The 17,428-nt window shown below is 35.0% G+C and overlaps 2 protein-coding genes across 5 annotated transcripts in view; one reads left to right on the top strand and one right to left on the bottom strand.

Moving 5' to 3' along the window:
- LOC136410208 (midasin) overlaps positions 1-17,428 on the bottom strand; it is a 53,777-nt gene that overhangs the window by 9,453 nt on the left and 26,896 nt on the right. The window contains exons 19-22 of the mRNA XM_066392253.1: positions 2,711-2,855; positions 1,820-2,046; positions 1,551-1,762; positions 189-1,491 (exon numbers count right to left, since the gene is read on the bottom strand). Coding sequence (XP_066248350.1) covers positions 189-1,491; positions 1,551-1,762; positions 1,820-2,046; positions 2,711-2,855 — 1,887 coding nt within the window. The remainder of the gene's footprint in view (positions 1-188; positions 1,492-1,550; positions 1,763-1,819; positions 2,047-2,710; positions 2,856-17,428) is intronic.
- Positions 1-17,428, top strand: part of LOC136410204 (uncharacterized) — a 49,090-nt gene that overhangs the window by 12,827 nt on the left and 18,835 nt on the right. Inside the window, exons 1-3 of one of the 4 annotated variants that reach the window (XM_066392248.1) lie at positions 7,796-8,360; positions 13,701-13,858; positions 14,892-14,906. In XM_066392248.1, coding sequence (XP_066248345.1) covers positions 13,849-13,858; positions 14,892-14,906 — 25 coding nt within the window. In that variant the 5' untranslated portion in view covers positions 7,796-8,360; positions 13,701-13,848. Of the gene's footprint in view, positions 1-7,795; positions 8,361-13,700; positions 13,859-14,891; positions 14,907-17,428 lie in introns of those variants that run through there. The other 3 variants (XM_066392245.1, XM_066392246.1, XM_066392247.1) reach the window with 3 other exon arrangements.

Raw genomic sequence — 17,428 nt, 5'->3', positions numbered from 1 at the left:
TTTTGGATATGCAGAGAGTTACAAATTCGTAATTAAGTATGAGGATCTTGAAATTTCGACAATTTAGGGAATTTCCAACAATTTTACTAACTTAAACATTTTGCTACGACCAATATTCGTGTATTAATGAAGGTAATCAGTGCATGACTTAGGGTAGGTCACCTTGTACATAAATAAACGGCACTTACCTGAACCCTATAAAGCTTGGCCACTCCTTCCACAGAATACTTATAGAACCACTTATAGTACAATGCCAATAAATCCATCTGTCCCTCCAACGCAGATGGTCCTTTCAGCCGTTGCTCTGGCAAGCGAACGCAAGTCAGAAAACCATGAAGAGCAAGACGCCAACTTAGTAATTCTAGAAGTTCGAAAATTCTCTTTCCAAGATCGGCATTGTCTGTTGCAAAGTATGACAACATTTTCTTCATGAATCTAAAATGGTTCGTGCGAAGATCTAAATAGTTCTCGCATATCGGATTGTTGAACGAATCTGGCACTTCTTTGTTTTTAACTGCTAACAAGTAGTTGTATAGAGAGTTGTTTGGAGATAATTTGTGCTGTAAGCTGTCGGTGAAGGTGAATACCTCGAGTTGCAAAGCGTAGTTAATTGCGTTGCAGGTACAGTCATTAACGCAGCTATCGTTAATCCATCTGTCGTCGTAAGGCAGATTTGGATCTTTGCATACAAACATTGAGACCACTTTATTAAACCTCTCTATAGCTCCTAGCCACTGGGGTTGATTGAGCGTTGAGCGAAGATATGACACTCTATAATCGAGATCTTTATTTGACGTTAATGTAAAGCTAATGGACAATAGGTTTGCCAGCATATACAAGTTTGACTTCTTGACAAACTCATTTTGAATTTTAATGCTTTCAATGTCGCTCCAAATAGACACATCTTTCTTGCTTTTCTTTGGGTCTACTTTACGTATCCGATTTACAAACTCCGGGAGATTTTCCTGGGTTGTGTTTGAAACATCTTGAATGACGTCTTCAAAAATTTTTATTGCTTTAACATAAATCGATGTCTGGTGCTTGACCTTTTCTAAATTTGACCATTTTTCCAAGCAGCTGGTATTCAACGTAACGTTACTGCAGAATAAATCGGCGTCGCACTCCGAAGCGTCCAGGCATCTCCGAATGTTAGACTGTATGACCTCTAAAACGTTGTTGCAGTTAAACTCGCAAGTATTTCTCGTTTTACAATAAATTTCGATGCAGGCGCTGGAAAACGCTTGGAAAACATCGATGCCATGGCGCATTTGTTGGGAAATTAATGCGGAACATTGTATTATGTCGGTAGTCTTGGGCTTCTCACTCAAAATCAGGGTTGAGATGAATTCGTGGACTTTTAGCAGAGTTTTAATAAGTTTTGGGTTTGATAATCCTTTTAAATCTATTAAGCTCAGAAGATCGAAATTATTGTCAGTGGCTATTTCTGAGTCATTCAGCATGTAAATTTCCACACCCCTATTCCTCATAGCTCTGCAAAAAGATTTTATTATTAATATAAAGTTATCGTTTTTGGCAAGGGGACTTCTCACCGTGATATTTCTCCATTCTTCGGATCCATCGTTAAAAATATTCGGAAGTCTTTATGTGGCTGTACCACAAACATTTTGCCATTGTTGTCTACTCCCTTTTCTGACACCGTTAACACGCCGTTCGGTTCCAAGAGCCCATTCAGACGGTCTAAAACGGCAGCGCTACATAAATTTACGTTATCCACTACGAGCCAGGATCCTTCTTGCAGGCACTAAAAAGAGTTTCGTATATTACAATATACTTTCTATTAACTATAAATATAAGTTACCTTCACTAATACTGAATCCACCCATTCAAATCGCCCTCCTGCGTTTAGAGACTTTTCATGACTGACTGCCTGAAACATTTTTGAGCATTTGTTGAGCAACTCTAGAGTAACGTTGCCTTCTTCGGAGCTATTGCACTTCATGTAGAGTTCTTTCAGCACTCCTTCGAGCTTTGTTAATTTTCGGGTGAAAAGCTGAACTTCGTCCTCCATAGTTAGCGTAGATGAATCTGTGAAATAATCAAAGTGCTTCTACATTTGTCCCTCTTTTCGATTGATTTTTACGATGATGGTTTCACTATTATTATCACATTATAATGATTTATGTACATTGGTTTTCAAATTTTTACCTACTGTATAAAACTGACGCTTTGGTGTAATGAAGGTTAAGAATTTTTTCAAAATCAATTCAGTTTACATTCGAATGGGGTTCATACCCGATGTGGGCGGCAACATGACATAAATCCCATTTCACCCTTCCTCGATATTTACTGCACTTGTCATATCGCACCGGAACACAAGCAATTTGAAAGGCAAACAATTATATTTAAATGAAATACCGGCAAATTCTCTAACAAATTCAAAATCAACACACCCTCATTACGGCAATTATTAATTCACTGTAGGGCGAGATGCAACTTTCATGAGAATTTAATTTATTTCAGGCGAAACTGAACATTTCGCACTCGGCTGCCAGTTTATTGTAAACCCGCTATCCCCCATTGTGGTTTGTATTATGGATGTGTCTATTATTTGTTCTGGAAAAATTAATGCGATTCACAAAGTGAACCTGCATTGTTCGGATGTTATTGATTTTACTTCCATGATTGCATGCCATTAATAATCTTCATCATTGTTTTTGTTTTAATGTGATTTTTGTAATTTGGTACTTACCGGATATGCTTAAATATTCCTCCCAATATTCCAACAAGAAGACTGCCTTATTGAGCTGTTCCTCGATCAACAAATCTTGAACTGTTGTCAATGTTAAACGTTCTACTTCTTTGGCAATTTCTTCTAAGTGTCGACTATAATTGGTCTGAAAATAAGAATAATCAATAGTTATCAATTCTGGCATAGATGTGCATTCTGTAAGACAGCTCAACTACTATTACGAACACTTAGGGGTAGCAAAGTGCTGAAGATAAAGTCAGGGATGATTTATGACCGTCCAGTATAAACAGTTTCTCCTCAGACAAAACTCGAAGCAAGGGGGCATCTTAAGCAATTCACATTAAAAAGCACGAGTTTTCTTTAGTGCATTGTGGAACTGCACTATTATTTCGTAAATACAAAAGAGCACTATCAAAACTATGCGAAAGCTGAAAGTCATTCCCAAAAACCACCATTTGAAGAGCTGAAATATTTACTTTAGACTGGCGTAAGGAGCGAATCTAGGCATCAATAATAGTTAGAAATGGGTCAAGTTTTTAGGACAAACAACATCGAACTTTCTTAATTACCGAAAAACACCCTGAAAATGAATCTTGGGCTTAGTGCTCGAAATGAGATACTTCGAGGGAGTTGGGAGAATTTCCAGCAGATTGCTAGGGAAGTTTAATGAAAACAAGAATTTTAGGAGTTATGCATTGAAAAGGTTGAGTGATGTGCAATTTTGGAGTAAACCACCAGTATTCATATTAAGAATATCTAAAGAAAAAGATGAGTGAAATGAATATGAAAAATATTTTATATTTTTGCATATTAAATTATACTGAAGGGACAATTTTTGTTAATACGTAGAGTTTTGAATTAACGCTAAGTCATTGCCTTAGGATTGATAGCTAATTAAACATAAACCGTGTACTTGTTTATAGGCGTATTTCTCTTTCTCTACAGCTACAAGAGCGAGAGGGAGAAGAAGAAAGAACTACAAGCTCCTTTCTCGTTCTTTCTCAGTATTAATTGTAGACTCTTAATTCGTTTCTGCATTACCATAAACCAGTCCTACTTTCAATCAATTAGCCTTCTACATATAATTTTCTATTCACGTTCTTTATTGTATTTTCTTCCCTATAAAAGGTTTTGGATCCCCGTAAAAGAGCTATTTATTGCTGCTTTTACTCCTGACCTCTTATGTCACGTGTACAATTACCATAAGAACGGTCACAAGAATCAAGTGTTTTGATCTCAAAAAATTCTTTTTAGATAAAAGTAAAATCGTAGAAAGGGTGTGTTCGCATGTCATGTAAAATTTATCACTCTCCTCCTTCCGTCTTATGTGTACTTGCACCGCAACCAAGGACTCATTGTCTCGGGAAAGTTCAAAAGCAGTGTTTCCTTATCCAGGATCCTGAAAATGGCAGCATTAAACTCGAAACTAGATTACCGTCATATGCATAAATTTATGGCACTAGGTGAAATGAGGTAATTGTAGTAAAACGCTGCACTTTTTAAAATTAATTTATCAGCGTCGTATTAGTACTATTTAATAAAAGAGCCGTCGTCAAAAGACACTTGTCAATCAAGAATCATCAATCTCTGAGATTTTGAAGCTTTTTGAATCTTTTTGAACGCCCTCGTTGGTCTTTTTTCGGAACAGAATCAGCTTCGTAGTAATATGTCGCTTGTTGAGATTCATTAGCTGCTTTGTCAACACTCGTAGCGATAACTTCAAAACAGGAAATGGTAATACTAAACCGCTTACGTGATGAAAGTTTCTCCTTCAATTTGTACGTGTCTAATGAATAACTGAAAGGCACCTGCTCCCTCGGGCACTACAGGCTCTTTATCGGCGTTATTTTAATGCTAAGGGCATAATAAATGGAAAGGTTGGAGAGATAAACAAGGAAGGATGACTGAATGCTTGCCTTTGAAACTTTTTATTGTCAACGTTTTTATAAATAATGGCTCGGTAATTCATGATTACTAAACGCTACATACGATAAACGATACATTACTAAACGCTATGTTGAATTATTAGTATTTTATTATCGATTAAATAATATCTTCTGACTAAATTCATTTAAAATAGACAAGATTATGTGATCTTGCCTAGCTACAACATCAAATAAACCTCTTTAATTAAGAACATGAGGGGATGTGAAGATTGCTAAACTGATATGATCGAGGTCTAGTTTGACACGAGATTAGATGGTGAATTCTAAAGCGCTAGGAAAAAAATCAAATTAGAGTCACAGAATGATCTGGCACTATTAATTATTTCTCAAAGCGGTGGCGAAAACACCAAGTTCTAGTTAAAGAACAATCAATAAATTAACCACAAAATTAATAATTTAACATAATAAATTGCTCGATCAAATCCAGTTCGGGTCGGAGTAGCAATCTTCCTGGTAAGTAAACCTATTAATCACCATTGCCTACACTGTATTAACCGTTTGATGTGCGCCTGGAAAGATAAATTTCCTGGCTGGATATTAGATGGAAAATTCTAATATTCATCCGTTACTTTTTCTAGCAGAACTCAGATCAGTTCTGCTTGGTGAGGTAGGTATGAGTGCGTAACTTTTTTGGACAGAGATAAAAGCTTCTAGTTTTGGCTAAATTTATCGTACAGGTTGGATATTTACAAATTTGTGGTTTGCGAAATTGATTTCGCCAGGCTCGACTTCAATTTACGAGCATATCTGTTGGTGCGGGTTTATTTATTAGCCTTGTATTTTCGATTCAGAGATTTCAACCCCATCAGGAGTATAATTTATTATCACTTTACAATCATTGACAGGAATATAGAAGCTCATATTATATCCGAACTTTTTATGACCCAACTATTGATTATAATCGAAATTAATCCATCTCTAAACTACATCATTTGATAGATTGATTGAGATAAATTTCAACCTGAAATGTTACCGAATTACCTGCAATTGCAGCAATTTTCCTGGGGTATAACTAATGTCACTGGAACGGCAATAAAATCTCCAATTCTTTAATGACTGCCGTTATTCACTTGGGATTTTAAATCTATTTTTCAGTAAACTTGTAACAACCTTACAAGGATTTTGCTAATATATATGAGACATTAGTTTAGGGAATAATGCATTAATACAAATTCGTAAATCTAAAGTTTGTTATAGTATTAGTTTTCTTAATTTCAGTAAATGGTCAACCTAGAAAGATCTTACTGGATAGGTAATGTAATTGCAACATGCATAAAAACTCCATTATAATCTAGCATAGAGGTCAACATAGGAAATCCATTAGTTTATCATTTGATGTCGGTTATCCTTAGACTTGCAAGATATTTTAATGTCCGGAAAAAGGGCAAATTGAAATTAATTTAGAGGGTATTCCAGATTACGTTGTCTTTGCCGAGCATCTATTACTATGTTATCATTGAAGAGACCGTGTTTATTTTTCTACCTGTGCCCCATATATCGGTAATCATAAGGATACAGAGGCGGTATTCTGTGGCTAAAAAAATTTTTAAAACTTTAGAAAACCGTTTTTATTACATTTTCAACTTATTTGAAAAAACATTCTCCATCTATTGTTTAATTTAAAATCAAAAATAAACTTTTAAAACAAGTTTCTACTTGACAAACAATTTAAGAGATCTGGCAGTTTCAATTTTGCAAAAAATGATTTCTTAGAAGAGATTTCGTTAGATGAGAAATTTTGAAGAGAGCGACTATTAGAAGAGAAGTTTGACCGATTGACCGATTAGTTAGATTTTTGGAGACGATTACATAGAAAGTAAAAGAACTATTAAGCTACCAAATTTTTGATTATGTTTATTACCTTCATATTGGCCTATATTTCCATTACCCTTCGGGGGCCCGCCTTCAGGTTAAACCATTAATAGAAAGAATCATTGTCTCCTTCAATAGCTTAAATTCTAATTATTATTTCGTAGTCTTGATACAGATAATAAACCGCTTAAAACCAAAAATCCAAAACTTTTGGGTCTTAATCCCAAGAGTTTTGGGTTTTTGGTCTACGACTATTTATTAGTACTATCTTAGTCATGGTGTCTCTAAAAGTAAATTTTCATCTGAAACGATCTCGAGTACTTTTCGTTCGGAACTTTGCCATTACAGTTACTGTTTTTTACATTATGAAGTTTTATAGAGTTCATTTACGTGAGCTTTACAAAATAACAACTAAAACAATAAATTAAAAAAGATTTAAACAGAGCGATATTTGAATCCAGAACCAGTCTCTTTGTGTAATATTTGGACAAATTATGATAATCCCAAGCTTTAAAGTTTAGCTGTACTACCGCAATCGTTTAAGAGAGTAAAATTTGTTCAAATCCGGCCTTGAGTTAGGAATGAGAGCAGGAACATTGGCATCAATTAATTTTAAATCTACTTTGGAGATTAAAAGGTCTAGGTATGGAGTTGCATATTAATTTCAGATATATTAATCAGATTGAAATCGAAGGCTTTCTTTAATAATGACGGAGAAAAATGATAGCCTGACTAGAGAACTAGGTTTATAATTTCGGTACTTGCAGCAAAATAGTGCCTAATACCACCTCTGTCTCTGAATTGCTGTTACAGGAAGGCAACTTAAGTAGATACTTTCAGTCACGCAAACATGAATTTATGGGACGGTTTGAATTTTTTGTATACCTAGCAAACAGCTGTGGTGAAGCCATTTTACTACACATCTGTAGGAAAAAAGTTAATACCCCGCCATAAATTCAACGAATTTTAAGAAATGTAATCGAGTGAAATGTTCGAAATTTTAAGTAAAAATGCCAATATTGCCCTGTGTCTTTGATTTGAAAATCACGTTATCATGTTGTCAAATTATCGACGTTCTCTTAAATTTTGGAGGAGTTTTCAGCATTCCAGTGAATATACGAAAATCCTCCAAAAACAAATACTGAGAGTTGATACAGGCTTGAAAACATGTATACATATTATGGGTTATAAAGTATGAAAATGTTGCTTTGTAACTCTAATTATACACCAATTAGAATAAGAGTTATTATAAACGAGTTAAAAATCCTGAATTAATTTGTTTTTTTCTTGCTGTATTACCATGATCTTGCTATCTTGCCAGAAACGAAAGGGACAATATCAACCGCACCAAAACAGACCCGCCAACAACAATAACCAGATGTTATGGCACTTAATATTCAAAACACGTGTTTCGAATTTAACACTGCGAAGTTGCAAGCCTCCGGAGCGGACTAACCCAACCCCGGAGTGGGAAAACTGGAAAGAGCGCACTCCGGCGTGGCGTTCAGCATCCAGGATTGCAGTATCATCTGAAACTCCGCCGAACGCCGTTTCACCATCGGGATATTCTGATTCGGGAGGCTTACTCTTCGTCACGAAAGGTTCCGTGAAGTGTTACGCGCCCCCGCAGGAATGTTTAATCGGAAATACTTTTTCTCCCATTGGGAATAGTGACGTCCTGACCTGAGTGAAGTATGTCGGAAGTTTCAGGGTTTTTTAATATTTCAAGAAAGACCCTCCAGTTCTTAACGACCTTTTGATGTTATGCTAAAATATTCTTAAAAGTTCTCGAGTCGATGTGGAAGTTTTAGAATAATATAATGGGAAGTCGATTAATCATGGGACTGAAGTAAACAGGGAGTTGTAAGGGGAGACCCACCCAACTTTGCTTTGTAAGTGAAGAAAACGTCGATTTAAACATAAATACTTAAAACAAAACCGTTGCTGATGACACTTCAACTTGCGTTTTAAATTTGTAAGCAACAAATCGCACCTTTAACTAATTCGGGTTGAAATCGTTACATAATCAAGAATGCAATGAAGCTAAAAAAATTCTCAAAAATCAATATCAAAATGTCGGTAATTACAGATTCATGCATGACATTGGAATTACCATCTAATAGGTACCTAAATATTTAACGGGCTTTTACGCTAATTAAGTGCTTATTGGTTATTAGCGCTTGAATTGAAATTGAATTGAAAATCATTTGCTGCCAAAGGAACACTAATTCTGTGCTTTAACTGCTATAGCTGATTTTGCAGTAAATCGGATTTATTGACTGAACAAAATTTATTGTGTGTCAAGAAAGCCGTTGATTCTCAATCATATGTGTGTATTTTGAGAGGACGAGTCAACTAAAGTTAAAAATAAATTATGTGAACAAGTCTTGAAGAGAAGAACGACAAATGTAGTTCTGGGAAAACATCAGTGGAACATATCTCGTCTTGAAGAATTGCGCACGTTCAAACTTACTTCAGTCTTTTTAAAGATTTGAGTCTTATAAAAATTTTGAATTTTTCCTGAAGATTATCTTTCCAGAAAAGTTTTGACTAACCCTAACTAAGCTACATATTTTTAGTAAATCAAAATAGTTCGATTAAGCGAGACAAATCCTGGCAAAGGTATCCAATTATTGACTCTGGAATTTCCAATTATTACCATCTCTATACATCGGTCAAATCCTCGTTTAGACAAATGCCTATCATTTGATAGAGAATTAAGAGGCTTCATTTGGAAGTTTGAAGTAACTCTGGTCCGTTAAAGCCTGTTGTGTAATTCGAATTATTAGTCAGGTTCTTTTGGAATTTTGATCGTAGATTGTGAAGTTCTGATAAGGTTTGGTTGAAAATGTAATAAATTGCCAAAAAATACTAACACAGCGAAGTTTCATATACCTATATATGAAACTTCTTGATATCGTACAATCCTGCTTAAACTGGCCAGTGTGCCGTGAAGTTAACGCGATTGTGCCCGTTCAATTCGAAACTTAATCCGATTAACTTATATTGTTCTAGGGCAAACTCGGAAGTAGGGAAATAGGTCATATACAGAGGCATTTCCATTTGAGGGGTCTTTAACATCCACGTTGAGACTTAGGATATTATTTGACAGAAACGTGGGATTTTTGAAATCTGGACAAAGCTAAAATTGAAGAAAAAAATTTTATGCCCCAGTTCTACATTGTAGACAGCTGCTACAATCGATTAAGGAAAAAAGAGAAGAATTTTGCGAAATTTAGACAAGTATTTTACAGTGGACCGTGCAGAGTGGAAGTGAAAGGCCCCGCTTCTAGAAAAAATAATTAAAATGTACTTCCGAGGGTGTCATAATTTAGTGTTTAAACATTTCTACATTAGAATTAATAAAGTCCAATTGCTTTCCATAATTATGAGCTTTAATAAAGGAATAGTGAATGATGCTCGTAGATCTCTGTTGTAAACAAAATTAATTATCTGGACAAAAACACACGGAACAAAACTTCGATTCTTATATTTTCTAAGCTCATCCGTCATCAGACTGAAAGTCCTTGTATTCGTTAAAAAAGCAAGCAGATAATCCGGTGATTTATTGTCACTTTTATTTCTGCAGATTTATCTGCCTCAAAACCGGCCAAAACGCCAAATGAACGATATTTATCTCTTGCGACGGGTTACGTATATGCAAGGCAAAAAATATTACATTAAACTCGTCGCCAAGTAGAAAAAACAACCTTGCAAAGCAACGAATAAAAGATTGATAACAAAAAGAATTCTCCATCATTTCAACGTTGAATTATTTATAATGGTCTTAAAAGTTTCCAGGAGCAGCTTCAGACAGTAGGAAAATGGGTTGAGCATTTATAATTTTGGGATTTCTCATTTGCATTCGTTAACCCACGTCGTTCGAGTTACAGCTCCCTTTCTTACAAGACTACGTGGGAAAAAATTACATTGCTTTGCATTAAGAAAAGCCTTTTCATGTAAACAGTTTTATTCGTTAACGAATACTGTAGAATAAAGTTCGAATAATTTAGAGTGTTAACAATACCAAATTAAAAAAGATTCAACTACATCGACAAAGATGAACGGTATCAATATTTGAAAGCATCAGAAAAATATTTCATGTAATTTACGTGTATTTGTCCCATCAACTTTGTAAAACTAGCAAGAAGTTTCCCAAATGCACTGCATCTCACGCTTTGGATAATTCACTTCTAATTGAATTATTTTAAAAGTATTTCGCGAAGTTGACTTTATTGACAAGCTTAACACGAAAGTATCAATTTCCCGATAATGGAACGGGTTGTTTTGTTTCAAAATGCAGGAGAACGAGGAAAATCGATATTATTTCTCTTAGTTAAGAGCTAGTACAATGTAACCTCCTCAAAGAATCGTATATACTGATATCCTTTTAGTCAGATCACTACTAAAATGATCAGTTTCATATTATTAGTGTATTGATAAACATGCTCGTATGAAGGTATTATACTAAATCCCTGGATGCACTTTGGAGCTGAGAAACTCAGTTCCGATAATAAACTCCATGTAACATCGTAATTAGCTCCGGAAATTGTTGGCATGGCAAACTGATTAGAAAGTTAAGTCTAACCGCCACTTTCTGCACTGATAAGATTCGCGAATTCACCGCTTGAATTAATGGATAGATTCGTGATTACAGGCAGTCTAATGGACAACAGATCAACGCATTGGTAATTTTATCTATAAGATAATTTCTACAGAAATCAAAAGACTAACTAATAATCGGTCCTTGAAAATATAAAACGAATAATTTTTAACCGTTGTCATCTGAGAAACTGTTGTATAAGGATGATTTTCCCATTTCAATTAATCTTCTCGCCTAATTCAAATCGCCTTTTGTAAATATTCGCAAGTGTGTTTTTATAAACGCATATGTAATACTGTAGAATGTGTTTGTATTATTGTATAATGTAGAACTGAATTAGAAAATTCGTGACCGTCACTCGTCTACATAATAAAGCAGTCTAAAAATAATATTCATATAAGTATATTTATTTATTTAAATATTGTTTTTGAGCATATTTTGTTTATCACCTTCTCTAACGTAACACAAAAACTGATAATTTCACCTTTCCGTTTGATTTTATGCAACGCAATTAAACCAGTTTTGTTTTTTAAATATAGAACTACTTAATTAAATTTGCAGCTCGCTTGAAAATAAAAAAGTAATAAAACGCCTGAAATTATACACTGAAGACCTAGCATTCGATAAAATTAATGGCGCAAAGAGGAGGCAGTCGAGTAAGCATTAACGGAGCAGTTGGCAATTGAAAGTGTAATTTAAGGACAGTGTTGCTGTTTATCGGTGACTGACATCTAATCCCCAGATAATAGTCCTTACAATCGTACACAGAGATGGTCAACAGAAGTTACACAAAATTATATTTCGGTTTGTATACATACATAATAAAATTATGAATAAAGGCAAAGAAGAACCATCCTCAAAACCACTTACAGTAATGGCGTGGGTAGTTGGGATACCAGCACCATTTATCAGGTTATATGGACATAAAAAATTGAAAAGGCCCTTCTGGCAGCGTGTGGCGAAAATTGGCACCTCAGGCGTTAAGAGCCACTGTTTTGTACGGACCTATTTAGGTTGCACAAAAGAGTTGCGACGACCCTTTCTGTTCGAAAAATTGCGCAAGAACGCAAAATTGGATAAAATGAATGATTCGCTTTTGCTTTTTTGACACCACAATTAGGAGAACATCCCACTCTATTGCAGACAACCGAAAAAGTTCTGGAAATGGGTCAAGCTTATAGGGAGTCCATTATTGAATTACGAGTTACTCAGCTTATTTAATCTGAGGGCTCGAGCAAATATGCGATGGCAATATACGACCGCTTACCTCAGCAAACAGCTTCTCGAGAACAGCACGCACATTATTGATAGCTGAGTGGAGACAGAGCGGTTTCTTGAGATTGTTAAGAACCTCTTATGGCGATAAGAGCCAAAGCGTTTTTGTGGTTTCAAGGCATTCAGCTTAAAGAAAAATAAGCTAGGCACTTATCAAGTTTTGTGTGTGCTCTGTTAAGACAAGAATAAGGTAGAAATCAATAATGAGAAAGCCTCGGAGAAAGTTTTAAAACGAATCTTGACAAGTCGAAATATGGCCTTTGTGGCACAATGTACATGTTCACTTATTAAAAACTCTGTGCTAGGTGGTGGAATATGACCTTTCATGAAACGCCTGAATAACCACAGCCATAAACCGTAGGTTTTGTGTACACTTCTCACAAATTTCATTATTCATAAAATTTTACTAGAAACTGACAAATGATCGCGTAACCACATACAAGGGACAAAACGCTGCACCAAATCTTACCGCCCAAATGAGGACTAGATAGAGCAACTGTGACAACAGATTGTTAATAGAGTCTGAATTAAAAAAAATACATAAAGCTTTTGATACAACGGCATACGTTTAAATCTGCTCTGACCCGCTTAGCAATTTAATCTTAACAAAGAAAAATGAAACAGGAAGCATTAGTTTGTGCTTTAATTAGCACGCTCCAAATCCACAAGAGCCGCAACTGTTATATTCGTCACGCAAGAGACAAAAAGTTGACTACATCGTTATTTATCTTCATTAAAAGCAGGGCTAAATTTCGAAATCCTCATGAGGTGGCTTAAAAAAATAGAGACAGAATAGTTTAAATTAGAAAAATTTCCAGTAACGAATTTGTACTTAACGAAACACTTTCACAACGTCACACAAAAGGCTCTGCAGCAATCTCTCATTAAAACTTAATGGGATCCAATTTCCAGTTTCAACAAACCGCAATTGAAACTCAGTCTTATGTAATTAAATACCACCGTGGAAAAACTTTATATTACAGTTTTACGCCCTAGATAATTTCAAGTGCTTTTTCGCGCTTTCAGAACTACTTTATTACATTTTCAACTTTAATAAAACTTGTATTAAAAATCGACTCAAACAGAACAAGAATCAATCTCAAAATTGATTAGGGATCGATTCGAGGAAAATATAGTCACCATAAACCTAAGACATTATTTCCAACCCAATGAATGTATTCAGAGTGCAGTATCCTGAACATGAATATTTTCCCCAGTATGACCTCTGGCAGGTAGATAATTTCATAAAAATACGCATAAATAATACAATCCCTCCAATTCTTTTTTGTGTTTTGAAACATAAAGAATGTAATAAAAATAAGGAAGATATGAGAAAAAACTTTCTTTGTTTCAGGAGAAAACAGAGACAAAATACAGTTTAGCCTGGTCGAAATGTGCTAAGTTTGGGAAATGGAAGATGAAACGACCGACGCCAATGGGACGTTGGGAGAGAAATTACTGCTGTAGAAAAGAAGATTTCCAGTAGTGAGCACACTGTCCTCATGTCAGCGGGTAAGTAAAAATATTAAGGATACTTATTCGCATTAAAAAACATTTCACTAAAATTAAAGATTTGTAAATTATTTCACGAAGGATTGTGAGTTTTTTTAGTTTGGTCTTATACCAACGACCTATCCCGAATAGACTTTTCCCCTTACGTTTAAACTTCAGCCGTGAAATGGGAAAACTAAATAACTGAATTTTTGTATCCAAAACTGATACAATCCTTCCCGTCTAATAAATCTTTTTACCCATCATACCCAGGGGGGCTTAACCCGGACAGGTCAGTGCTGGTTTTTGTTATACAGATCATTATAAGGGACCTCGGGCCCTTCGCTTTCGGTCGGACCCACATTTCAGGCAAGAGTTTGAATAGGGCGAAAAACAAACGACAAAGAACAATGGTTTCTTATTGCGCCCCTAGGTGTTATAAATATGAAAAGTTTCCTTGAAATCGCGCTTCTTTAGAGCTTAAGTTCAGTGCAGAGTCTTTAATAAATAATAGTTTTGTTTTTTTCTTGAAATATTATTACTAACGACAGGGATTTAGTTAGTTTCAGTTAGAATAGTGTGAGAATTCGTTAAAAATGACTCTTAGAATAAATTGAATAATACGAGGGGAAAAAGGAGAGAAGAGACAATAAGACATTTGATAAAATGGCAAATGAAATAAATTATCGTACACATCAAAACAAAGTTTGTGATTAAATCATTCATTTAAAAAGATGTTAATTTAAATATGTTTTCGGATTATCACCAAATTTCAAGGTTCTGAACAAAGAAAAACAGAACTAATTTAAAAATACAATCAAATATGAAGAAATGCATTTTATTCATCTCTTCAAGAAAAATTGGTGGGTGGGATAGTCTAAAAATTTACTTAATAAACCCAATTTGACTTACCCTCAATTACAATTTTTAATTAATTTTCAAACTTAATTTACTCATTAAAAATGTTCGAAATAGCACGTTCTCATATCGCACATATTTGCAAATTTATAGCATAGATTTCTGATTTTAATCCACTCTCCTCTTTCTTTTTCAGTACCATCGGTCAAAGGTAAGCAAAATCTAATTAACAATGCTGTAGCTTAGAGCACACGTGGCACAAGATAATGATTAAAACACCGCTCCGGAAGGGTAAATTTAAATTTCAAATAGTTTTAGATTCACACTTAAAGCTTGGAAATGAATGGACTTATTCGTCTTCATCACATTAGAATCCTCGAATTAGTTTGCACAAAACCCTGATGGGCTCACAGATGGGCTTTTGGCAATTTGGCTTTCATGCAATATTGTAGAATTTGCATGGTAGTTGGGGGACGTTTTCTTTAAGCCACTCCTTTCTCTCCAATTCTTCCATGCTTTTCATTTCATATTCATCGAAACTGTAAAAGTGGGACAAAAATGTGGGATATGCGTCGGAAGGCAATAAATAAAAATCTTCTTTCGAATTTTTTTATCGTAACTCGAAATCATAAATTTCCTCGTCGCCAATCGGCATTTGAAAGGTTGAACGTTTTGAATATATGGATATTAACGGATCTGCAGGAGGAACGGCTATCATTCATGACAATGTCTTGCCTTGGTGGGATGATTTATTTGCTTATCAATAACGGTTTATCCAGTGCTATTGTGCAAATATATGTATGTAATCAAACCGATTACATCCAAAGAAACTATAAGTATTTATTCTGTAGTTACTACCGAAAATCTTAGATAAATCTAAAAACAATCAAAACTTTTCATACATTTTATACGTGTATCGAACGATCGAGGTTTTATCTCAAAATAGCACACTTTGTTTGTCGAGAATTTTTATAGCGAAAACCTCCTCTTCATACAAGGAAGGGGGCGTTTAGTGTGTCCAACTCAAAGTGCAAGACAAACACTAAACCCAGCCTTCACGAACAGTACAATAAGGTGCATTAAAACTACAATGCCACCCTGTTAAAAGTATTTCTTCCTCCAACTCCTCGTCAAGCTGCTGATAAGCATCGTCGAAAGACGGATTTCCGCCTGAACAAGAAAAAGAAAGGAAGGTCATTTATCTTTCTGAGGGTTAAAATGCCTTACTTTAAATTGTATCTGGATCCACCGCCTTTGTTCTTCGTCCTTATGAAAATGTGCCTTAATGCTAAATTACCTCTCCATTGCAGTTTCACATTTTTTTATACCTAACCCTGAATCGTTGCGTTCTAGTTTTAAACGGTAAGAATTTGGAAATTCTGGAAAACAACCTGTTATGACCGTTCCACGGCCACACGTTCATATAAAAGAGAATTTATGACGTCCATCATTCCATCCTATATGTAGTCCCTAGATCTCCGCCGAGCTTAGAGTTATTAATCACGGAGGAAGATCGAGTACTCTTTCAGTCTCAGTGGGATTACGTGTCTATCTATTCCGCTCTATATAACAGGTTTTTAGATTAGAAACACAATCGGGGAATTTAAATTGAACTTAAGTGAAAATAGTCATATATCATGAAAACAAGAAATTAAGCATTTACAGAAACTCAAACAGCGAGACAAGACAACAAGGCAAGTGCAGGAACTCCTTAGATATAGCTATTGACGTGTCTAGGTTTTTATTGGATTTATTAGAGCAAAACTGGGGATGGCAACATTCCAAACTGGGAAAACATTCTATTTGGGCAATTGCATTTGTGTCACGAAAGATCAATTTTTGATTCATTTTCATCTGCTCGTTAACCTTGCAGGTCAACAACACAATGTTTCCATTACTTTTTGTTACTAATTCAAGCTGCAATAATCTATCTGGCTAGCTTATTAAAGTGCTTATTAAAGGAAGGCTTTCAAAGAACCGCTTTTTATTTGTCGTACTTGATATAGATCGTTTAACAAAAGTAAAACATTGCACACACTACAGATAACAGCGTACATAACTTTTTTTTATACAAGCACTTCATTATTTTCTGCTAAAAGCTACAATTTCCGTTATAAGTTATCCGATACCAAAGTTATTACATGCAATAATTCTCTTCTTGAGCGCATCTAGAGCGAAAACATAAACTCAGTCAATCATGCAACACTTGTTGTAATAGTTAACATCAGGAAATTTTCCAAAGCTTTACAATGTCGTTTTCCTTTTTCCAGTGACACTGCCAGCACGAGATTTCATAATGATATGCCCGCTTCAGCAAGCGAATGTAATTTTTATTCCCTGCCCCAAACGTTGTGTACGTGCCCCGGATTTATTTGTCCTCTTTGGCGTATTATGTTTCGACTTTTTTTCCTTTGTGACGTAAACCGAAAACATTTTAACTTTATTTCGCTTTTTGGAAATCATAGAAAAAAGGTGGAGAAACATTTATGAGAAAAATAATGTCTTGATATTAAAACTCCTTTATATCTATTTATGTTCATTTTTTTCTGTTAAATCGTGTCTCAATTATCACTCCTGCTTAAATTGCATCTCTACTTTATGACATGTTCAAAACTTTTAGTAAACTCATTTAAAAATTCAAGAAATTTGACTTAACGAAACGCGCAATATAAATACCACGGTAGTAAGTATCAGATGAAGAAAATTAAGCGAGATAGTGATTCAAACTTTTAA

This window comes from Euwallacea similis, chromosome 8, assembly GCF_039881205.1.
Source record: "Euwallacea similis isolate ESF13 chromosome 8, ESF131.1, whole genome shotgun sequence".
Lineage (NCBI taxonomy): Eukaryota > Metazoa > Arthropoda > Insecta > Coleoptera > Curculionidae > Euwallacea > Euwallacea similis.
The sequence above is the reverse complement of the archived record's forward strand: the minus strand, read 5'-3'. Positions and strand labels throughout refer to the sequence as shown.